The 23,898-nt window shown below is 44.6% G+C and overlaps 1 protein-coding gene across 1 annotated transcript in view; it reads right to left on the bottom strand.

The window, feature by feature from the left end:
• Positions 1-5,391: 5,391 nt before the first annotated feature.
• The window catches only part of smc3 (structural maintenance of chromosomes 3), a 33,432-nt gene continuing 14,925 nt past the window's right edge, over positions 5,392-23,898 (bottom strand). The window contains exons 16-29 of the mRNA XM_061064996.1: positions 23,381-23,541; positions 22,315-22,456; positions 22,061-22,211; positions 21,154-21,306; positions 18,190-18,341; positions 17,931-18,089; positions 15,645-15,752; positions 15,421-15,529; positions 14,257-14,504; positions 10,012-10,224; positions 9,708-9,899; positions 8,445-8,622; positions 7,021-7,127; positions 5,392-6,443 (exon numbers count right to left, since the gene is read on the bottom strand). Of these exons, the coding sequence (XP_060920979.1) occupies positions 6,372-6,443; positions 7,021-7,127; positions 8,445-8,622; positions 9,708-9,899; positions 10,012-10,224; positions 14,257-14,504; positions 15,421-15,529; positions 15,645-15,752; positions 17,931-18,089; positions 18,190-18,341; positions 21,154-21,306; positions 22,061-22,211; positions 22,315-22,456; positions 23,381-23,541 (2,145 nt within the window). The 3' untranslated portion in view covers positions 5,392-6,371. The remainder of the gene's footprint in view (positions 6,444-7,020; positions 7,128-8,444; positions 8,623-9,707; positions 9,900-10,011; positions 10,225-14,256; positions 14,505-15,420; positions 15,530-15,644; positions 15,753-17,930; positions 18,090-18,189; positions 18,342-21,153; positions 21,307-22,060; positions 22,212-22,314; positions 22,457-23,380; positions 23,542-23,898) is intronic.

The following is a 23,898-nucleotide window of genomic DNA, read 5'->3' as shown; positions in this document are numbered from 1 at the left end:
GAAATTAAATTCTTCAGTTAGCTAGTTTACCTGCTTCTTGTAAATCGTGTGACGCAGTTTCTTTACGTTGACGTTACGTTGACGTTAGCTTGACGTTACCTTGACGTTAGCTTGATGGCGATTAGCGATATGTACAGAACGTAGCTAATGCGGCTAATTCTTGAATTTCCCCACTGGGAATCAATAAAGGATTATCTTATCTTAATTATGAGTAACAATAGAGTTACCATGGATACAGAAATACAGTTGCCGTTCACATTGACAGAAAAAGCAAACTGATGGTGCGTTCGTAGAAACACGGAGATTTGGGATCTTACATTTCATCACACCTGTTGATTCTGCTGCAGTCTCAGGACCGTGGTTATGACTCTCGTGTTTTTTACGACAGTGCCATCTACTGGACGACTGCAAAATGAAAACTCAGGCAGTTTGTCATCCAAATACAACTTTTTCTAAAAACAACTTGTAGTTTTAAGGATTTATTTTACACCTAAATGGATTTTAAAAAGTTTCTTTCCCCCCAAAATAATAATTTGAACATCCGTTTGAAGGTTTAGTAAACCCAAATAATGTTTGTAATCAGTTAAAAGGTTTATTACACTTAAGAAAAATGTATTTTAAAATCAATTAAAACATTTTTTAAGTTAAAATTCTAATTTAAAGATCTTTTAAAGGTTAATTACACACTATTTTTAACAACAGTTTAAAGGTTTACATAAGGGCTGTCAAATGATAAAGATGCACCAGTGTCATTCTTTAAATCCCTGTGACTACAAGGAGACACTGAGGAAGATTATCTACGGTGAGCCTAAAGGGACAAAATAACATGAATAAATGCTGACAGTCCTATGTACCCATGTATGCTGACTACCCTTCAAAATCAATTCTAAAATGTTGAACGGCTTATTACTTATACTGTACATTTCCAACAAAATAGCTGATTCACATTAATACTCACAGTCCGACTATCAGCCACCTCTTCAATAAAATGCTGATAATATCACACAGTGAGATGATGTTTTACTGGTTTACATGTGTCCTGTTACTGTAAAAACTCATGAAGGTGGTTTTCGCCTAATTGACCAACATAACGTGTTCCAGAGTATCCAGAGATTTAAAGGTCACATATCCTCCTCCTCCTCTTCAAAGCATGTGTGTGAAGTTTCTTGTTCTAAATCCACTCTGATCCTGTATTTGATCATGAACTATAAACCCCTCTATTTCAGCCCTGCTCAGAAGAGGCTGTTTCTGTGTCTGTACCTTTAAATATGTAAATGAGCTGTGTCTGACCACGCCCCCTCTCTTAAAGGACTTGGGTGTCTCGGTCTTTCTCGCTCCATGTCCTATTGTTTACGGTGAGAAGGCAGACTCAGAGGGCAGAACAAACACCTAGCTGTGGGAGTGTCACCCACCTGGGGGAGGGGTTACTACCCTTTGTGATGTCATGAAGGGAACATCTCCAAACGGCCTGTTTGAGCACACATTTTCTGAAAAGTGGAGCAGGTAAAAGACAGAGAGGATGGACTTTTCTCATCATTGGGGGGTTTGTAGACAGACTAGAGACACATATTAGAGTCAGAGGAACATGGAGAAGTGGATTATTTTTCAATATGTGACCTTTAAGGCATTGAGAAGATGCATGCATATATTAAACTTCACGGTAATGGACCTGAGGCGGCAACAAGCCGTTTTGTTTTGCTGAGTATGAAGCTTACAAGAGATCGAATTATCGATTAAGAATCCAAGGTATTTATAAGAATGTTCAGTTTGATCTCTGTCAGCCCACGTTTGGATGTACTTACTGACTACATGAACCAGTTTCTAAAGATTTGGGGTAGTTACATTTATGTTGTAACTTTGACTCCGACCACGGTCACATGTCTGTGGAAGGCAGAGAGACAGGCAGGCTGACTGATCATGTGACATGCACATAAATCAGACAGATACGAGGTGCTTCTTGAGCAGCAGAGAGAGATAGCGAGGCTGTCCGGCATGCACAGCAGATGGACCACCATGCAAGTGCAAGGACAGAGCCAATCTGTTCTCAGAGCAGTCCTCCTCCTCCCTCCTCCTCCCCCCTCCTCCTCCCTCCTCCCTCCTCCCCCTGCCGCAGTAAATAAGCACCTGTTAGACAACAAATTAACTTGTTGACTGTAAAAACCAGGACAGCTTTATGCCTTTTTTTATGATAAGGAGCTTGATTATGGGACCTGGAATTATCTGTTCATTTGTGAGTCCTTCAGAGTCTAAAAGCAGAGAGGCAGAGAGGCAGGCGCACAGCGAGGCGGGCTGGTGGTCAAAGAGACGCGGTGTTTATCGTCTGAGGAGAGAAGAGAGAGGGGAGAGCGAGCAGGGAGACACGGATTAGAGGAAACACAATACGGGTGAGAAGAGGAGAGGAGTCAAAGTGTCAGCATTGAAAAACAAAACGTACAAATCCACTCAGTTGCTACGGGAGACGATTAGGACCACTGAAGAGAAACACACAGTGGGGTCGGACTTTTTTAAGGCTACTCACTCTGAAGTCAGAATCCTGGCGTCAGGGTCACACTTTAAATAAGGTCACAATATTCACCTTTAACTAGCTGCGTATTAGCATGCTCATTAGCAGCATACTGGCTGCTTATATCTACTTTATTCTAAATGATCATCTAACAGGTCTTAAACTAAAGAGTGTTAAAGTCAAGACCACATTAATCGAGACCAGAGTGCTCCAAGACCAAGACGAGACCAAGGCAGGGCGAGACCGAGACAAGACTAAGGCATTTAGGGATCGAGACCGAGACAAGACCAAGACCAAGGCAGGGCGAGACCGAGACAAGACTAAGGCATTTAGGGATCCAGACTGAGACAAGACCAAGACCAAGACCAAGACCAAGGCATGCAAGACCGAGACAATTAGGGATCGAGACCGAGACAAGACCAAGACCAAGACATTTAGGGATTGAGACCGAAACAAGACCAAGACCAAGACATTTAGGGATCCAGACTGAGACAAGACCAAGACCAAGACCAAGACCAAGACCAAGACCATAGCAGGGCGAGACTGAATCAAGACTAAGGCATTTAGGAATCCAGACTGAGACAAGACCAAGACCAAGACCAAGACCAAGTCAGGGCAGGACCGAGACAAGACCAAGACATTTAGGGATCCAGACTGAGACAAGACCATAGCAGGGCGAGACTGAAACCAGGTGTTTTTGGTCAAATAAAGTGAAACGATAACAAAGTGAGACAAAGTAAAAAGGTAGTTCTGAGTTCTGTTCAAATCAGTAAATGAGGAAACCAGAAAGAGGACTCTAACTTAGAGTTTGTATTTCTTCTGTTCTGAGGAAGCTGTCGGAGAAGAGCGACTTTAACGTGAAGCAGGAAGTCAGAAATGATGAACGATGAAAACACACTTTGAGTTCCTCGTCTTCCAAAGGTTAAAAACTCTGACGTCAGCTACCATGGAAGTCTTTTGGCAGTCGCAGTGGACCAGATGCCCTGGAGGTCTGCGGTATTACAACAGGGGTCTCTGAATCCATAGCAGGAGGTCACGACCTTTCCGCTCCGCTGCCAGAGCGCGCTGATGCTTCACTAGGATTACAGTCGCGTATGTGTGACATGTGGGAGCTCCCCCGGCTCACTGTAACCTGACAGGACCATTGATATCAAAAACAAGATCTGACACAGGTGTTGTGTCTGTGAGACGAGTGCCACACTCTGACCTTGACGTCAGACTGTTGCCGACCTCGCTTTGCCTCGACGACCAATCCAAAGCTGCGTGCGGCTTCCTTCACTGGATTGATCTAAATGGTCGTCATTAATGATCTGAAAAGGTCAACTAAAGGCAGCTGTGTTTATTGATCTCTGTACATTTTGTTTTTTAGATTTATTTGTTTGCCTTTAATGGAGAGATAGGACAGTGGATAGAGTTGGAAATCAGAGAGAGAGAGTGGGGAATGACATGCGTGAAAGGAGCTACAGGTCAAATTCGAACCCGGACCGCCCGCTTGAAGGACCACAGCCTCCATACATGGGGCGCGTGCACTAACCACTGCGCCACCAGCGCTCTGATTTACATTTTTTATGTTAATTCCTTCTTTTTTAGGAGCCCGGGAGGTGACATGGACATCTTTTTCTAAGATAGCCTACTTGTGTGCTTTCAACCACGTTTTAGAATAATTGTACGCACTTATTTATTAAGACATATATGTACAACGTATTTATCCTCACGCGCAATTTATTCATGTGCACACCTGACCTTCTTTATACTCAGTATTTATCTACCTCTGCACATTTGTGTTTGGTACGAGTCTTCTTTTTTTCACACGCCTGTTTTAAACTCTTTTAGTAAGTTTAGTAACATGGCTTCCTTTGCGGATGCTTTGAGGAGGAGAACATGATTTGTTTTGGGCGGCGGTAGCTCCGTCTACATGTAGCAGGTCCCGGTGCGGACTGTGCCCGGAAGTTGGTGTGGTATCTGGAGAGGTGCTAGTTCACTTCCTGAGCACTGTGGAGGTGCTCTTGATCACGGCACCGAACCCCACCCCTCACCTTAACATCTCTCCATTAGTCCACAGGATCCCGTTTGTGCAGGGGTGGTTGATTTTCTCCTTGCGGGATCAACAAGGCAGATCTTCTTCTTGCGAGTGCGTCTTTATCAACAAGTGTTCACAATTCATGCTATTTATTTGTATACGCGCTTCAGTTTTAGTAACTTGCAATCAGATCGAGATAAAGAATTGATTTGTTTAATGAAGATGTGCATGTAGCTACTTAAATGCTCATTCATAATTCATATAACAGGAAAACAGAAAGCGTGCAAGTGTTTACAAAATAACCTTTTCCATGTCTCCACTTGGGCTCCGAACCTTGACCTTCTTCATACTCAGTATTTATTGATCTCTGCACATTTCGTCTTCTTTTTACTCTTTGACTTCTGTTAATTGAATTACTATTTATGCTTTTCACCTCCTGTCTTCATATTTCTAACGTCTTAATTTTAACTAACTTTTCTTGAACGGATCTGACCTCCTGTGTTTAGATCTGTGACAAAGTGAACAGTGTTTTATTAATATAGTCACTAAAATCCTTTTAAATACAACGTTCAGACATTTCAGTTTAAAGGAATCCTTTGAGTTTTGTTCATGTGACACACACGAGGACTTCAGTGAACTGAGCTCCGTGTAGAAAAAGTTAATTAAATATGAAGACGACTAAAGGAGACAAAAGTGAAAACACTTTTCTCTCTTGACCTGAGACCTTAATCTGGACCAATCAGGTGAGAGTTTCATATCAAAGCGTAATCAGGTGCTTTGCATTAAACTCCTGCTCAGAGTTGTTGCAGTGTGCAGCGCCACAGCACCACCTAGTGGCGGTCACAGCAATAAGCAGACTCACACTCAGTTTAAATTTGAGATCTTTTATTACTTTTGTAACTTTTTCTCATTACATAAAAAGGAACAGAAACATTTTTAAAAACCTGATACGAGCTTCAACGTGTGAGCCGTTTGATTCCATACGATGGATCCAGCGTGGAAAAAACCCCCCCAAATACAAACACGACCTTTGATCCCTCAGAGCGGCGTGCGTCACCTCAGGGCCCAATCAGACGAGGATGAATCGTTTCTGTTTTTCAAGATTTAAAGGAGCCGGTTTGTTTTTCCAAACTGGACAAAGCGTGGATCATGGAACTCAAACTTCTCACAGATTGAAGCGACTCTAAAAACGAAGAGGAATAACACGATACAGAGTAACGAGCATAAAAAGGAACTTTCAACGTTTCAAACAGCGCGTGGTTATGAGCGAGTATAAAGAGTTTACATGACAGGAACCTTTAAGGTGAACGCTAACAGAAGCAAAACAACGTCTAGACGGGTTTGAGACCCCCTCAGGGTTCTGCTCCTCTTCGGGGTTTCACTTCAGCCGCTCTCGACTGTACACCTCGAAAGGGGAGCTTCTCATGTCACAAATTATTAAAAAGAGAAAACGTTCAAAAAAGTCTGTTAGAAAAACACCGTAACAAAAAGGTACGACGAGCGTCGTCGTCAGAAGGCGATCAGAATCTCCTCAAACACAGAGGCGTTCTCTCTCTCTTAATGTCGTGTTTCATCGAACTGTGAATGTGGAAAGTAGCCGTACATGTCCGTCAGTTAGAGCGGGGGGAATCACATTTATCTACAGCTGTAGCGATTGGTCCATGAAGCTCGGCGTGGCTGCGTTGTTTATATTTAACAGAAGGACTAAAGCAAAAAAAAAAAAAAGAGGCTGGTGGATCGATGAAGATATTTCTGTCTCTGGACCTTGATGTGAAAAAGGCTTCGAGTTACACAGTGCACTGGGGGGGAGGAGGGGGCGAGGAGGGGGCGAGGAGGAGCTGAAGACGGTTAACCATGTGTGGTGTCATCCTCCACAAAGTCTTTGGCCTGCTCCGCGGTGATCACATCGATATGACTCACCTAGACACACAGAGAGAGAGAGAGAGAGAGAGACACACACACACAGAGTTAATGAATAATCAAAGCTTGTGTTTCAGACTCTCTGACTGAGCTGTTATTATGAATGTTATGAAACAAAAAAAACTCTGGAGGATTTTGTTTTTCTACTTCAATCAAGTTTTTTTTTTTTTTAGGGAGAAACTGAAAAAACATTCAGACATTCCTGTGAAGATGCTCGTCTTTATTAGTAACCGATGGCAACAGCGATGACACAGTTGTTTTTTCTGATGTGAATGGTTGCTGACACCAAGCTACAACCTCGGCTGTTGCAGTTCCTCGAGCGTCCACTTGAGGCTGGCTGCAGACGCCCCGTTTACCCGCGTGTTAAAAAGCTTCATGTTTACAGTGAAGTAACAAACAGGAAGAGGTCGTAATCGCTCCTTTCTTTATGGGAACACTGCACGCAGTTTGGGTTATATCGAAAGCTTTCGTGTCCGATCTCTGTGAATCTCAGTCCCGCTGCTCAGATTCCTCCCACCCTGTGTGCAGATCATTAAACTTTTATGATCCTGAATCTTGCCCCCTCAGCACGCCTCACCTTGTTTCTGAACTTGACACCGTAGAACTTGTCGGCGGACTCGAGCAGCTCAGGCCTGAAGGTCGTAGTGATGAACTGAGCGTGACCGGCCAGCTCCACGATCATGTCTGAAATGAACACAACGCAGAGATGTGATTGGAGCTTTACAAAGGCTGAAAGAGGAGTCATGAAGCATCAACACTGTGCAGCTTTTCTTACTGCCAAGGAAACAAGTCGCTAACTGTAAAGCCTGGAATATAAGTCACACTGGTGAGTAAGACGCAGTCGGTTTTTAGGGGTCTCCCAGAGAGACAAAAAGGTTAAAACTGTCCGGGACATTTAGCACCTTCTCTCATTTTCCAGGTTTTGTCCATGACTGGAAATATGGTCAACTGTTTCCAGGTTTCCCAGGACGCGTGGGAGCCCTGGCTGTGTAGCCGTTTATCAAGATTTATTTTGATGTCTTTTTATTTTAGTGTTAGTCAGAAACCGTAGAGAAAGTAAGGGAACAACATGCAGGAAAAAGGGGCTAAAGGTCGAATTCGAACCCAAGCCCAAGCGCCCCAAGCTCTTTTAGTACGATGTGTGACTACATGATGCATACACACCACACATTCCAATCTGCACTTTGACACCCTAGACACTTTACACTGTTTACATTATTCTATATTTTGTATATTCAAATATTTCTTTATTAATTTTACATTATATTTCTATATTACTGTATTTATGTGTATCAGTAATTTGAGTGTTTATTGCATGGCCTTGCGGAACAGTCTTTACATTTCACTGAATTCTTGAATGTGTTTTCACCATGTTGAGTTTGTCCCAGTGAGTCGTGCTGCCCGACTCTGCTGGTCACTCGTTGACTTTAATTGAGGAGTTCTTTCTTTTTTGGGTGTTTTGTGCCTTTAATGGAGAGAAAGGATAGAGTAAGAAATCAGGGAGTGAGAGTGAGGAATGACATGCAGGAAAGGAGCCACAGGTGGGATTCAAACCTGGGCCGCCCGCTTGGAGGACTACAGCCTCCAAACATGGGGCGCGCGCACTAACCACTGCGTCACCAGCGCCCCAATTGAGGAGTCTTTAATCAAACCAGCGCTCCACACGGTTTATTTACTGAACAGTTTACTTAATGATTATGACCTAATGAGGGAGAGAAGACGTTAAAAGTAGCATTGTTATGTTTCCCAGGAGAGCTTGCAATACACACTAAATGGTGGTGAAGTTTTAATCACATCAGGTGGCGTGCAGTGTGTGATGGTGGCGGCTGCACTCGCAGTAATGGCGGCGCGTGTCAGCAGTTTATTCTGGTATATCGGTCGCAGCAGTAAAAAGGACGCAGTGCACTTTCTAGATTAAAAAATAAAGGTTTTAAAAGTGCGTCTGATACAAACGGCGTTACGGTTACTCGCTCTGTGAATGTCTTCAAAGCAGCACGTTACCTGAGACAGCTTTCCTGTGCTGGGCGTCGAGGGCCTGGTCGATCTCATCAAACAGGTAGAAAGGGGCGGGGTCACACTTTTGGATGGCGAAGATCAGGGCCAGAGCCACCAGAGACTTCTGACCTCCAGACAGCTGCTGCATCTCTCTCATCTCTCCCTGCTTCCCCGTGAACGACACCTACAGAGGGAGAGGGTGGCGGAGTCATTAAACCTCGAGCACGCACACACACGCACGCACGCTTACTTAGATTCTCTGTTCCGAGAAGGTAAGGTAACTTTATTTGTACCCGTAGGTACATTTGGTCTGCAGCCTGAGTCGGCTTCTTTTTACACACAAAATGACAGCACAGGACAAAACATGATAAAGTGACAAGCCCGTCAGTAAAGAAACACAGACAAAGTAAGAATAAGACAAATAAAAACAACTGTGTGCAGCCACCTCACTCTGAGACCTCTCCATTAGTGCATGTCCAGAGGATCCTGTTTGTGCATGTGTGTGTATTTCGGCCTATGTTTGCGTAGCATGTTTACTAGACAGAGTGTAAAAAACAAATTTCCCCTTGTGGGATTAATAATAATAATAATAATAATTATTTATAAAAATGAGACTATCAGTCAGGTAAAGTAAAAGCAAGATAAGAACATGATTTTACCACGATCAATAAAACATGGTGAGTAAAAGCAAGGTAGAAATGAGCCATTAGTAAAAACAAGAGAAAGAAAGACAAGATAAAACGTGCAGCGATCAATAAATAAACTAAAAAAGCTCCAAAAGAATGTTGCTTCTGCATTATGTCTTATTCATCACTGATGGCTGCTGGGACAAAGCTGGTATAGTATCTCTTTGTTTTGCAGGGTGGTACTTTATACCGTCATCCTGACGGGAGGAGCTGGAATTCATTATTTAAGGGGTGGGAGTCATCTTTTAAAATGAAGCCAGATATAATCTGTAAGTGTTTAATGTACAGGAATTCTGTGTTTAGCTGTGACTCTCCTATCAGAGAAGAGAGACGATCCAACAGATGAGCTGGATGCTTCTGGAGGCTGCTGTGACAGCTCTGATGATGAGCCCATGACCGGTCTCACCTTGGTTCTTCTCGGTGAGGATGCTTCAGATCTCTAAGGAAGTGTTCTCGGGAAATACAGATTGAAATGTTTCCAGACCAAACTAAAGGAAATCTATCACATCCCGAGGGTCCAGTGTGACAGAGTCGTTATGTCGTGGTTAGAATGGGTTAAATAAATACTCGATTGGACGCTTACCCGAATGCCGACTCCTGTGAACTGGTCCACCGAGGGAACGCTGCTCTGTGAACCCGAGCCTCTCTCGCTGTCGCCGCCGCCCTCGCCCTCATCCTGAGATTGGCTGCCTTCAGCGTCGCCCTTCTTCATCACCAGCGTAGCTTTGCCACCCGGCACCAACTTCTGGAAAACCTCACTGAAGTTCTTCGACACCTGAGGAGGGCCGGTAAGGAACAACGTCAACAAGAATCAGAAATACTTAATTTATCTGAGTGATGTCAGAGCGTACACGTCCCCGCGTGGACACTCTTGACGAGACACGTACCTGTTTGAAGGTGAGCTGGATGGCCTCGTACTTGCGCAGCTCCAGGACGTTCATGAGCTCCATGATGGATTTGTAGCCGCGGTCCAGCTCCTCCTGACGCTTGATCAGCTTTTCCTTCTGCTCGGAGAAGTTGACAAACTGGTCCAGAGCTTTCTTGTTGACGTGGCTGTACTTCTTCAGCTCCGTGTTGCACTGCTCCAGTTTCCGGAACAACTGTGAGAGTTTGAAAAGAAGAAGAAGAAGAGAGGAACGATTACATCACCATCATCTCATTAAAACAGTCTTCCTGTGTGGAGTCCACAACAGCCAGTTAGTGTGCAGCTGTATAGCTCTTTTAGTACCGTCTGTTTCCACCAGGTGGAGTTGTAATCCTGCGAGCTACTTGCATGCTACTCGAGCTCTCAGATCAGGTCGTGTTGACGATCGTGAAGTAGAAACCCACAGCATGAGAGTCTCTCGGCCCACCTCCTCTGCAGCACTCCACAAGCTTTACTTACTGAACAGTATACCACCCTTTCTTTAAATGCATGACCATGACCCGAGTCTGAGATTAACACCCATCAAAGGTCAAATGTGGGCAGATTTTATGTTTGGCGAGTACATTTCACAGATCTATTAGGCACACGGTGGTTAGGTTGGAGTTGTAGCAGCGGTGGTGAAGTGGAACAATGTTTTAGTTGCATGCAATTTTTTAAAATTCTTGTCATTAAAAATATTTGTTCACATTTATTGGACAAAAATAATCAACCAACAACCACCCTATTGTCATAATCCGGCTAGTGGGTCACGGCAAAACACAAGAGGAGTCAGAATTCTAACAAAGAAAATTAATCATTTATTTTGAAACTCATAAAAAGTGTTTGATTTTGATGTAGCTGCAGCTCCTTCTCCCTGCTCCTCCGCTGTCGACCATCGCGTCAGCACGCTGAGACACACCAACATACATTGCTGCACGAACGCACGCCACTTCGCACACCTGTTTAGTCTTTAGTGCAACAGAACATAGCTGATCAGTGCGCCATGCGGACCGAGTCAGGTACACACCAGGTGGTGAGGTTTTTTTTTTATCTACCTTGGTCAGTGAGTGAAAACGTTTCTGACCCTGTGAAGCTTCCAGCGTCGTCTGTGTTGCTACGTATCCCAGAATGCTTTGCATACTGAGGCAGCCCCTTGTGCAAAACACAGTAAAACAGGGCTAAGTGTCAATCACGTCATGTTGAGTGCGGTGGATGATGGTGCCGGCTGCATTTGCGGTCATGACGGTGCATGTCTCAGCATTTAGTACCGGTCTGTAGGACGCAGCCCACCTTTGAGATTAAAAACTAGGTAATAAAAGTGAGTAATTTTAGGGTACATTAAAAAAAAAGATAATCATCTTTGTCATCATTAACTTGCCGCACATAATCCTCCCACCAGATATGCAAAGTTCTGCTGCTCACAGAAGCAGAGTGGGCTTCGTAAGGGACATAAATTCAGATCCATTATACACACCAGAACAAGTCTCTATGAATACTCTGCCAGAATCTGTTTGTGCCTGAAGATGGCATGACGTGATTAAGAGCGAGCTCAGCCTGGCTCAAAGGCGACACGCACTCTCCAAACTCTCAAACTATAAATCCATCCGTCTGGATCTCTAATGGCCTAGGAAACATGAGCGAGAGGCATTATTACACGACCCTCTCATCCACTTCTGCAATCACTGGCAGCGTCTTGCCCCTCCGAGCAGAGACCCGTGGAGAAAGATTAAGTATGTGGAGTGTTTATGAGAAAGTGTGAGGGCTATTTTCAGCGCTGCCGAGGAGGTGGTAGGGGGGGGTGACACACACGCATGCGCACACACACGCATGCGCACACACACACACACACACACACACAGTGCATTCTCAGACACTTATGAAAGATGCAACCAAGTCCCTGCAGCTCACAGTCTGCACCCAGAGGGAGCTGCCCGGACACAGGGCACTAACTGGTGTCTGAGTCACTGTGAGTGGGAGGGATGTGACGGCCTCAAGGTTTATAGACCTGGGTCTGTGTGTGTGTGTGTGTGTGTGTGTGTGTGTGTGTGTGTGTGTGTGTGTGTGTTCCCACTCCTCAGTTTGACTCAGACTGTACGATGGGATACACAGAAGAATTGACCTTCAGAAGACCTACTGAGCTATTGTTAGAGCTGCTGCTGTTATGTCTTTAGTGCCACGCTAACCAAAAGGTCAAAGTGGGCTTGGAGACAGCTTTCTTAACCTCTAGCACTTTAACAATTTTCCTTCAGAGCACTTATCACCTCGACAGGCTCAGAGCTGCATTATCTTTTGCTCAATTCCTCAAATGACTGTTTGTAATGTGTGATGTAAAAGCCTGTCGTGAAAATTCGTCCGAGTATTATCGCCCTCCTGCAGCTCCACTCAGCTTCAGTTTCTTTCTTTGTTCGGGTTTTAAATATGTAATCCTACTATTTTAATGTCGGTTTCGAATGCTTACTGTGACCTCGATTTCAGCCGCAGACATTTTCAGCTCACAAAAAAAACAGACCTACAAAGAAACAACAACGCTGCATGCCCACTTTTGTTGTTACAGATCACAAATCCCACAGTTCAGATCGGATCACAGATTTTTGACCAAAAAACACACCGGTCATATAGCGGAAGTGTGCATGTCTCTGTACGGGCTGCAGCGCAGAGTCAGACAAAATAATCGACGTGCGTTTAGAAACGACATCTTAAGATTTTGGAGTGAACCCAGCGCTCTGTAACAGATTTTGTTTAAGTTAACAGCAACAGACAACAGCAGGCTAATAGGTTGCTAACCTGATGCTACTGATTGTTGTCACGTGCAGCCACCAGCTGATGTCGGCATGACAGCAGACGGGTTGAGAGACAACGCAGAAAAGATAAAGTAGTGTTTGAAATTTCACGCTGTATGACCCGTTTCTGTCGGTGAGAAATATATAATGTAAAGTAACGTCTTCCTTTGTATAGCGGATTGACTTGGCACAACACACTGCCTTTGTTTCACAGCGCTAGAGTTGATCATACCAGAATCTGAGAATCACGTGCGGCCTGAACCGTGGGGGCTGATTCCAACTTGTCACAGATAATGGCTGATCCGTTTCACCGCTAATGCCCACAAATACTAGTATATAAATAAGCATCAACAAATAAACAAACAAACACACAAGACAAAACAAAAACCCTGCTGCCCATAGTTCGAACCCCGGTTCCACAACTGGGACCGATAACTTGAGATTAAGTTCAAGTAGATACAGTATGAAGCAAGGAAGTAAAAAAATCATGTTAGATAAACAGTCAAATGAAATGTCTTAGACATAATACATGATTCATTCATACATAATTCATTGAGAAAGAATATTTAGAAATACAAGAAATACTAGCAAAAAGTAACTGATAGTCGACTGTTTACAAAACATAACAAATATGATCTATACTAGTGTTATTATTTTTTAAGTGGGATGGTTTACATACCCATGACATATGAATTTGAACTGCTGTTTTGATGTTACTGGTTTGTTTGATTGTTTTGTTTTTATAGTATGCTTTACGTATGTCTTTTTGCTATGTCACATTGGTGTTTTACTTTTGGAAAAATAAAGTACAAAAAATAAAATAATTAAAAAAAATAATGCCCACAAATAACAGTGGACAGAAAAAAACATCCCTGCAGGTTAACAGTGCATTCATTTGCAGTGAGAGGGACGGAGATAACACCTACACGACCAGAAACAGCAAAATGTATATTCAATCTGGCGGACTGAAGCACGACTCTAATCGAGTTTTCTCACATACACAAAACGGGATAATTTCCCGTCATTATCGGGGTGAGTTGCACATGCAAACAAACAGTGGAAATTTTCCTTCCAGTCTACTGGTTCAGTTTCTGCGTATTCAGGAAACTTCATCCAAAGCGGGCAGTCGGCGTGATGACGTTTATGTCCTGTGACTGGTGAGTGTCAGGCATCAGGCATAACCTCTGAGCACGTAACAAACCTGCTTCATACTTTCTTTTTTGCTCGCCAGTATGTGTAAACCACTCATCTGTTGGTACTGTGTGGACGTCCAATTACATGTAGGATTGATATGAAGGCACAAACTCTCATCATCGCGTCACTCATTTCCTTTGTCCAACATTATAGGGATGTAAGGTTGCCAAAACAAACGGGTCTCGATACCGTCGTGGCAGAAAGTGGCGTTCTGCTATGTGTGTGTGTGTGTGTGTGTGTGTGTGTGTGTGTACCTGTTTAAGTGTGAGTGTCTGGTACTTCTCGAAGGCCTCCTGAGGCAGCGAGCCCAGCTCTCTGATCTTCTTCATGCACTCCTCTTTCTTCTTCAGCAGCATGCCCTGCCTGTTGGTCATCTTCTCCAGCTCCTTGGTGTCGTGGTTGATGGCGTCGTTCTGCTCCTTCTCGATGTTCTTCCAGCGCTCCATGCTCTTTATGTGGTCCTTTATCTCCCCCTCCGTCTTGTCCACAAGAGTATCCAGATCTGGAAAAGACATGGTGATGGGTTATAATGATGAGACATTAGTGCAGACACGTTACAGACAAGGCCAATCGCCCTTTGCACATGCACAAAAGGATTCTCTTGTTTAAAACCTTGCGGGGGCAGCCAGCACTCCCTACGATCATCGAGGCTCCTACATTTATAGTCAGCGTCCACCTTGTTTCTGTCAACACCCTCCTAATGTGGACGCTTAATCTCCCCCTTTGATTTTCTTTTGTCTTTTAACAGATTGTTCAAGGAGGCATGAATACCAATCCAACATGAAAGAGTTCTAAAACAAAGGGCAGAATGTGATGCCTTCTTCAAAAAGGTAATGTTGTGAACATGTCTCCAATAATCCAAGTAATATATGAATCAGAGTGAATTATTCAGGAACAAGTGTTTCTGACAACCGCATGCTCTCAGCCTCGTCTGAGTCACAGAGCGGCTGGAACATTTAGAGAACTGTGCAGCAGTGAAACATATTATTCAAACTGTGAATCCATAGCTTTGCTGCTGGTGGTCTGGAAACACACAGAGGACAGTCTGTTTTTTCTCAATGTAGATTTCCAACTGATTGCAAAAATAGGGCTCGATCAAAAATAAATTAGAAAAGCTCTTTTTTTTTTTTTGTTGGCTGGTAGGTTAGCGAGCTAACTAGCATCTTGAAAGCGTCCCCCAAGGCAAAGTGTGACTTTAGATTGCATGTCCCTGCGTCGGTGTGTGCTTTGACCCGCTTCACAATATTGCAGTGTGAACAGAAAGCGACCGGATGTGTCATTTTATCATTTGAATTGAAACAAAGCAGACGAGCCGTAGGTGTGAAAACTCTCTGAGAAAACATCACGACTCTAAAATGTTCCCTGGATTTAATCTTTGTAGCAGGTTGCGGTTGTTGTGTCTTTAGAACAATGTGTACCTTCGGATCGGGCCAGAGTGTCTTTCACACGCTTGTTGATGCCGTCCAGCTCAGACGTGGTGGCTGTAAGCACCGTGCCTCCCTCCGTCTCTCGCAGCTCGTTCAGCTCCTGTGTCGATGCAAACAAGGCCACATCAGACAAGACGTTCACACTAATAAAAATACCATTCTCTAAAAAAATCGAAGCATGCCATTCAAGACTCCAATATAAAGGAACAGCGTACCTGCTCCACTTGGTCGAGACGCTTCCGTAAGTTCTCGTTGAGGTACGTTTCCACTCGGGTCATGATGCCTTCCAGCTTGATCCTCTCGTTCAACAACTGTCTGTTGTCCTGTGGGTGGAAAGAGGGGTAAGCAAACAAAAGTGTCGTTAGTATACTCCCAACATCTTGTTATGTATGTTTAAGTAAGTGTAAGTTAGCTCTGTTTGAAACAGAAGATAACGTGTCATGTAACAAGTGTTGGGGCCACACCAAAATGTAATTCATCTACCACCTAGTGTTTAAAATGGGTACTGCAGTCTTAATTCTAAACACTGTAGAGAGCTGTCTCCCCTCCTCTCTAGAGTCGATGCTCACGCAGGTCACCATGTGATGGACACTGAAGCTTCAGTGTTTAGCCAGCTCTGCATCGGTCTGTAAGCCTTTCTGTGTTCTAACCTCTCTCCATTTTTCAAAAGCATCTCCAATATTGATCCTAGTTTGAGCACGTTTCTGCTCGTGGAGCTTATTAGAAACATGCAGAGGCTTTTTAGGTCGGGTACAATCACTTCTATCTGAACCAGTTCTCTTGCCCGCTTCCATCACTGCAACACCTGTTGGTTTGACCTGATAACTGCTCTCATATCTAGCAAACCGAGGGGTGTCCAAAACGGCCGTGTGGGGGTGCCTTAAAAGCACCTACCTTCTCTGGTCCAAACAAATCCAGAGCATTCAGGACCAGAATCTAAAGTTAGAAGGAGGACATACTGGCTGCTGCATTGTTGTCAGAGAAGCCAGCACTTCAACATAAGCCATTTTCACATATGCACTCCGGATAATATCTAGATATTTACAGGAGGACTTCTCCGGAGATTCTCCCGAACTAGCCGTTCACATATGCTCCTCAGAGCGGGGGACTTTCCCTGTCAGAGGGGAGGGGGCGCGGGGGGATTTCCCGACGTAAGATGTGACGTAAATAAACAATGCGGAAGTAGCGGCCGAAGCAACAGAGTCCGCTACACGACGTTATAATGAGAATATTTGCCTTTATATCAATGCTATGTGTAGTCCAATGGAATGACAACATTCACAAAAGAGTGCAGAACAACATACTGACGAACAGAAAACATAATGCAGACGTTTAATGACGTGCACGGAGATCGTAGTGGTCGCGTGCAGAGCCGGTCACTATATAAACGTCACTCTCTTTTCATTGGCTGAAATTGAAACCTCGGAGTATATTCGGCCGCGTTCAGACATCAACTCACTCGGATATTCTGCGGATAAAATACTAGGGGTCTGGCCGGATAAACGATACCAGTAAGTAAAGTCTGCGCGAAAAATGCGGCTGTTTGCGTTCACACATAGCCTAAAGAACCTCCGGGTAGCCAAATCTCCGGAGTTTTTCAGGAGATTTCCGTATGTGTGAAAAGGGTTATAGAATGTTTCCTTAATGTCTGATTATATAGTAAGGTCACTTTATCATTTCACTCACTACACATCTTACTGATTGGACCTTTAACTTATGCATTGCAGGTGCACAACCTTAAGTAGAGCATAATTTCTGACCTAAATTAGAAATTACCTTCAAACTAGGCTACATTTGAAATGATGCAGTGCTGGTCAGTCTTTGCCTTCCCAGAAATGGTGTCCATAACCTCTGTGTGCACATACACTAAGAATAATTCCTTATTGAGCGTTATGTAGCTGGCGATTGAATTGATAAAAACATGAACACTGCAGCAGAACTATACATGAAAGGCTCCATGTTGCGTGGGCGGGGCTGTTGCACAACGCTTGCAGGAATGGCTGAGTTCATTGAGGGAAGAGAGCTGAGAGCAGCTGGCAGTGAAAGAGAGAGAGGAGGCAACGCTGGATCACAGGAACATCCCACACACAGCTGCTGCCTGCTGCTCTCACCTCAGTCAGGTTTGAATACAGGAGCAGGAGGCGGAGAGGGCAGGGAGACAAAGTAATATCAAAGTGTAGGTAACCGCCATCATGTTCTCGGAATGAAATAAAAGCAGGCAGAGGGATGTGTACGCACCAAATGTTTCAGCTTAAAAATACAAATACTACTAAGTATTCCGACTCTGAATACTTTGTTGTATCTAAAAAAGTATAACTGCAAGCAGCAAGTCAAAGCATCGACATTAAAGTCATGACAAATACGACTCACTGGGGGTCCTCTCAGTTCATCTACAAACCCCCCAATCATGAGAAAAGTCTGTAAATATGACTAATTATTCAACAGAGCCTGTTAATGAATAACAGACACAGATGGCGTCTGTGTGTAGCGTTCCCGCTGACCTGCTGGAGTTGACGGATCTCATCATTGAGGTCATCGACGCGCCTCTGGTCCTCCAGGCTGAGCTGAGAGAGCAGATCCGTTCCCAGCTCGGCCTTCAGTGACTCCCTGGTGGACTCCATGGCGTGCAGGCTGGCCTCCAGACTTTGAAGACTGCGTTGCTGAAGAAGAAGAGGAGGGGTGAATCAGTGAGCAATGAGCATTGTATTGAGTGTCGTCAGTGTCTTGTGTGTAAAAAATGTAAAAGACGTTTATAAACACCTTGGGCATGAACGTCTTCTCTGACTGTTGCCTTTTCTCCTTCAGCATCTTCATCTCCGACAGGATGCTGTCTCTGGAGGCTTTGAACTTCCTCTGCTGTGTCTCGATCTGCTGCATCTGGTTCATCAGCTGATCGATCTCGTTGTTGATACGTGGAGTTGGGGATTAAGGAAGTCTACGACGATGTTTATGAGAGATCACTGAGCTGTCCACGTCCACTCTGCTGTGATGCCATTCACATTAAACACTACTTTCAAACGAGCATAAAACAGAACCAGGGATGGCAAAATATTTGAATATTTGCAGGTAAGGGGGCTGTGGGGGATCAAACATTTCATTTCCTCATTCTGATAAACATTTCTACTCCATGATATAATTATGTTCTAGTCTTGTATTCCCTTTTTGAGTCTTTTAAAAGCTCGTAATTTTCATCAGGCACAACGTCACTTACTTGAAATACTTTTAGAAACATGTCAACTTTAACCCGCAACTTTCAAATAGAACGCCACGTTCAGCAACGTGCAATACAGCGGCGTTCACTTCCACTCTAGTCAGGGATTGTGTTTCAACAGCATGCGCCGCAGTCAGCGTGCCAGCAGCGCCCCTCTGCTCGGCTCCTTTCTAAATACACACCGGTAGTGTACTTTGCAAAAGAGCCTGCTGCAAGCACGCGTCAAGCTGCACAGAATAGATCAACCCGGACAGGAAGTCAGAAAAGGAACCAAGGGGAGACATCACATCACTTTGTCCACGAGCTTTTCGATCTTCTACGGCGATCCAGCACAGACTTAAAAAAAGGAAAGTGCAAAAACAGAGGGCTTAAACGGCTGTAAATATGGGCTACCTGGGCGTACCAAGATAAAGTCTACTGGAGGGATAATTAAAGTATGTGTGTCCTCACATCCCTGAGAAGAAATGAAGAGTGAACTCTCATTAGCAAATATTAAAAGGTCACAGGGCAGCTTGTAGGATTTTTAGCATAACACAGAGTGCTTCAATAGTGTGATTGGCCCTCGAAGGGGGGACCGCACCATCTGTGATATCAAGGGAGAAGATCAAAGAGGGCTACACAAAGTCAGCATTAAGCTAAGTTAACAGACAGGCCTATCGATCCTCCAGGACTACAACACTCCTCTCGGCCTTTGAGGTTTTACAGGACTCAATAAACACCCGAGTCAATCAATCAGCTGGTTTACAAAGAGGCCTGAAGGACGGCCGGCTTCTCTGCATGCTTACGAGAAATCAGGCCAGATATAAAAATATTGCATTCATCTGTGTGATGACAACTGACAAGTGAAGAATCACTCCATACAAAGAAGTCTGTAAGGGTGGCAGCGGTGCTTTCACGATGAAGCTCATTACATCATGACCTCAATACTTTGACTGTGGCGCGTCTCTGGCGGCTAAATGAAGAGGGCAGCTTTGACGAGGAGGGACGGGCTAGGTGCATCAGGGTCATGCTTGTGGACAGCAAACAACAAGAGGCTTTTAAATAATTGATGTGTTCTCTGACTCACCGCCGCAGGAGTGACATCGCCGTGTCATCACTTCAGTCATCCCCTGCCTACTCACACATGTACGTAATCACCAGGTGCACACACACACAATACTGAAAAAACCCAGGTGTGCAAAAACAAACGGATAATCATACCTGGGCGGAAGTGACCATTTCCATAAACGTATAGTACATGCACACACAAATCCTGGTTGATCCGCATGCTTGGCCCTCACAGCTGCGTGTCAAGGCTCTGGCTGATATGACCTAACGTACACTAATCCTTCTTGACCTGCTTACACACCCTCATTGCATCCTAATCAGCTTCCTGCTGGTGGAGTTGGCTACATAACCCAGATGGATTGAATCCACATTTTCAATACAGGTGACGTCCCTCTGTTATCGAGTGAGGGCTGCACTAACGGGTGATATAACTTCTTTCAAAAGAGCTCACAGACAAGAGGGAAGGCTTTCTAACACGGAGCAGCGGCTGATTAATTCAATTGAAAAGGTGTCAGTGCGGGGGCTGTCTTTCTTTTTTTATAATCATAGAGTTTGAAGCAGCGGCTGTAAAAGTTAAAGCACGAAGCCTGAGTGACATCACCCCTCCGTTCTTGCAGGGGGGCTTTGTAGTCTTATCGATGGCGGTCTCCATGCTGTCTCACCCTAACTCGGTGAACCTAACGACAGGCTAAAGCCGTTTTCACATATGCACTCGTGAAAATATCTAGATTTGGTTTTAATCCATATTTCTCCCCAGAATGAGAAAAGCTGATCATTTGGTGAAGCCTTTCAAGATGCTGCATGAGTCACTTCTGAGTAAACAACTTGTCTCTAAACTCTGACCGCAGGAGAATGAGTAAGACTTCTTGAACCTTTGGGTTTTCATTTGTCAGTCAGACAGGCATCCATCCGTCTGTTTCCTTCCTCTTATCCAAGGTCAGGTCTCGGTGATAGCAAGCGCTGTAAGTCAACCCAGACTTCCCTCTCCCCAGCAACGTTTTCCAGCTCCTGTGGGGGATTCTGAGGCGGTCCCAGTCCAGACTGGATATATAATCCCTCCATTGAGGTCTCCTCGCAGTTGGCCGAGCCCAGAAAACATCCAATGGGAGGTGTCCAGGAGGATCCTAATCACCTGAACCACCTCAACTGGCTCCTTTAGATGCGAAGGAGTGACTCTACTCCGAGCTCCCCCCGAATGCCTGAGCTCCTCGCCCAATCTCTAAGGCTGAGCTCAGAGACTCCAGAGGAAACTCATTTCAGACGCTTGTATCTACGATCTTATTCTTTCAGTCTCTACCCAAAGCTCATGACCACAGGTGAGAGTCAGAACGAAGGTTGAGCACCAAAAGTCCGGCACAACGCCCACATTTTAACTCTCGCACAAATCTAGCAACAGCAATCTTTTAAATACCATGCTGTGATAATGAAGAGAAGCCAACATGTTCTCATACAAAAAGAAAGGATATGTTCAATGTTCCTGCGCAGGTTCTCGTTAAGCTTGGCCTCCAGCTCCCCCAGCTCCTCTTCAGCCTTCCTCATGTCTTTCTGCAGCTCCAGCCGAGACTTCCTGGTGTCGTAGTAGCCTCCTGTCAGAGCTCCACGGTGGCTCACCTGGTCACCTGGAAGGTCACAACACAATGTGCCATGTAACATGTAAGACATTAAAAGGTTTTCAGCAGGACTGGAAGTACAATGAAATAGAAGATCAACAAGGTTCAGGTGTAGAGTCAAGACAAAGATCCTGATTCAGTGCGTCATCAGGAGAGGCTTCTAAACCTCTGATTTTCCGGCGAGGGGCAGAAGGTCACACTGAGCGTCAGATACAGACAGGCTGAACACCTCTTACGTCTCCCGAAGCCGGAAAAAACAGTTTGTTCTTTTTAGCCTTATTTCCAACAAGCGGTCCAGTTTGATTCAGTACAGTTTGGTACGGTAAACCCCGATCTCTCTAGCAGCGCGACACAGTGTAGCCCGCCAATAAATCCAACGAGGAAAAAGACGGCAACACAGTCCACAAAGTGCAACGACGGAGGACGTCCAGCAGAGGTCTGCACCTCAGAGGTCGTCTCGAAATCCACAGGCCTTGTCCTTTATTGCCGCTGTTGCACAGGAAGTGACAATTCTTTCGACCAATCAACGGACTGCACCGTGTCTAGCTCGACCCTGTAGTGTTGGATTAGTACGCTTTGAACCCGAACAGAAGGGCAGCAAAAAGTAGGGCCGTACTGAACCGGGCCGCTTGGTGGAAACGGGGCTTTTATGAATGGCTCCGTCTCATACTCTGTTTTATTGATTCCAGTTAAAGTTGCCACGGGGCTTTTCTAATCTTGTGGTTTTGATATGAAGAGTGTTGGGAATCACAGGTGGACTTACCCTCCAGAGTGATACAGTCCATGGTGAAAGCTCTGGCCAGCTGAGTGGACACCTCCATGCTGCGACAGATCAGCGTCTTTCCAAACACGTGCTTGAAGGCTTTGTCAAAGTTGGTGCTGTAGCGCAGCTTGCTTATCATGGGGATAGCGTCCTGATGGGGGGAAAAAAGGATAAGGGTATAAAACACAAACCTCATAATGATAAAAAAGATGTCAGTCATCGAAAACACCCGATGCGATAAGCGTGCGTCTTACGTTGGTCTCTGGGTAGGCCGTGTCCCTGACGTCCAGTTTGCTCAGGGGCAGGAACGTCACTTCTCCAGGCAGATTCATTTTGTTGAACTCCATCAGTATTTTTGTGCTGACTTCATCGGTCTCCACAATGTGGTAGAACAGCCTAGAAACATTAAAGCATCTTTAAATCTCAGTTCTGAATGACATGAGCAGTGATGGTAACATGTGACTCTGTGGTCACAGTGTGTCCTCTCTCAAAGCCGTGATGATAATTAGCCCCCGGACTCGACAAACGCCATCAGATCTCTGAAGCGTCCTCCTTCCACAAAACTTAAAGGGAGCAAATCTCAAGTCACCGTTATTTTATTATACGCTTGTCTGGACATAAAGATCATCTTCTCCGCTCTGGTTTCATCACGACGACGCGTGCTAAGTTAGCAGGGTAATGATATGAAGTGAGACTTCCTGTCGTCTGCTTTAACCTCACGTGGTTAACCATCAAACAAATCTTACACTGCATGTTATCGTCATCTTTTGTTTTGTTTTTTAAATGTACTCTCACCTTTGGAGTATTGTTTTTTATTTTTCACACTTAAATATAATAGAAATCAAGTATATCCTCTGTAAATAACTCTGTGAGTCATGACTGTCTACAATGGGTGTAACACCCGAGTCCCACTGTCTGTGATGCTTCCCAATTTTTCAGAGTCCTATCTTCAGTTTGTTTACATTGCCAGGATGGCCGGCCGGCCGGCTCATCCCCTCATGTATAAAAGTTGTTTAATTGAGGGACTAGAGAAAAGAAGAATAACATACTGTACTCACTGCTTAACTGTGTTTCTAGATCACGGTAATTTCAGGTAAATTTACATGCAGTGTGAAGATACGAGCATAATAAAGATCACTAGCATTATCATGCTAACACAACAATGCAGCGAGAGTTGTTTTGGTGTCATGCTGGCGCTCAAGGGCGACATCTGCTGGATCAAACAATCACATATAAAGCCTTTAATGCAAATATTTATTAATATTCTAATCAACAACATCCCGGGGAGCTGACAGTGAACATATAAAAAGCATCCCTCACCTGGTACCCGCTGTCACCTCCACGCAGGTGTAAAAGGCGGGCTCACACTCAAAGTTATTCATGACGATGCCGTGGTAACCATTGATGACGTGCTGGTTGATGCCCTTCCGACGGAAATGCTCGAGGACTTTGTTGATGCTGTCGATGCCGTTCAGAATAGCCTGGAGCGTAAACATTTTTAAAACAATTATTCTACTGCGTAAACGCAGAAAACGATCCCTAAAAGAATCCTTTTCAAAACTTCTAGAAAGCCCAGACATGCTCGTTCATTGTTGACTCTAAATTTGAATGTGAGTGTGGCTGGTTGTATGTCAGCCCTGTGATTGACAGGCGATCAGTCCAGGGTGTAACCCCGCCTCTCGTATTATGACAGCTGAGATCGGCTCCAGCCCCCGCGACCCCGAATGGGAAAAGCGGTAAACATACCAGATGGATGGACAAGAGCAGCCCTGATGTTGTTAGAGATTTGATTAAATTCTGTTGTGAAAGACGAGTCAGAAAAAGGTAAAACTGGTCTC

The sequence above is a fragment of the Labrus mixtus genome, chromosome 2 (assembly GCF_963584025.1).
Source record: "Labrus mixtus chromosome 2, fLabMix1.1, whole genome shotgun sequence".
Taxonomy (NCBI): Eukaryota; Metazoa; Chordata; class Actinopteri; order Labriformes; family Labridae; genus Labrus; species Labrus mixtus.
This window is presented reverse-complemented; position numbering and strand designations above follow the sequence as displayed.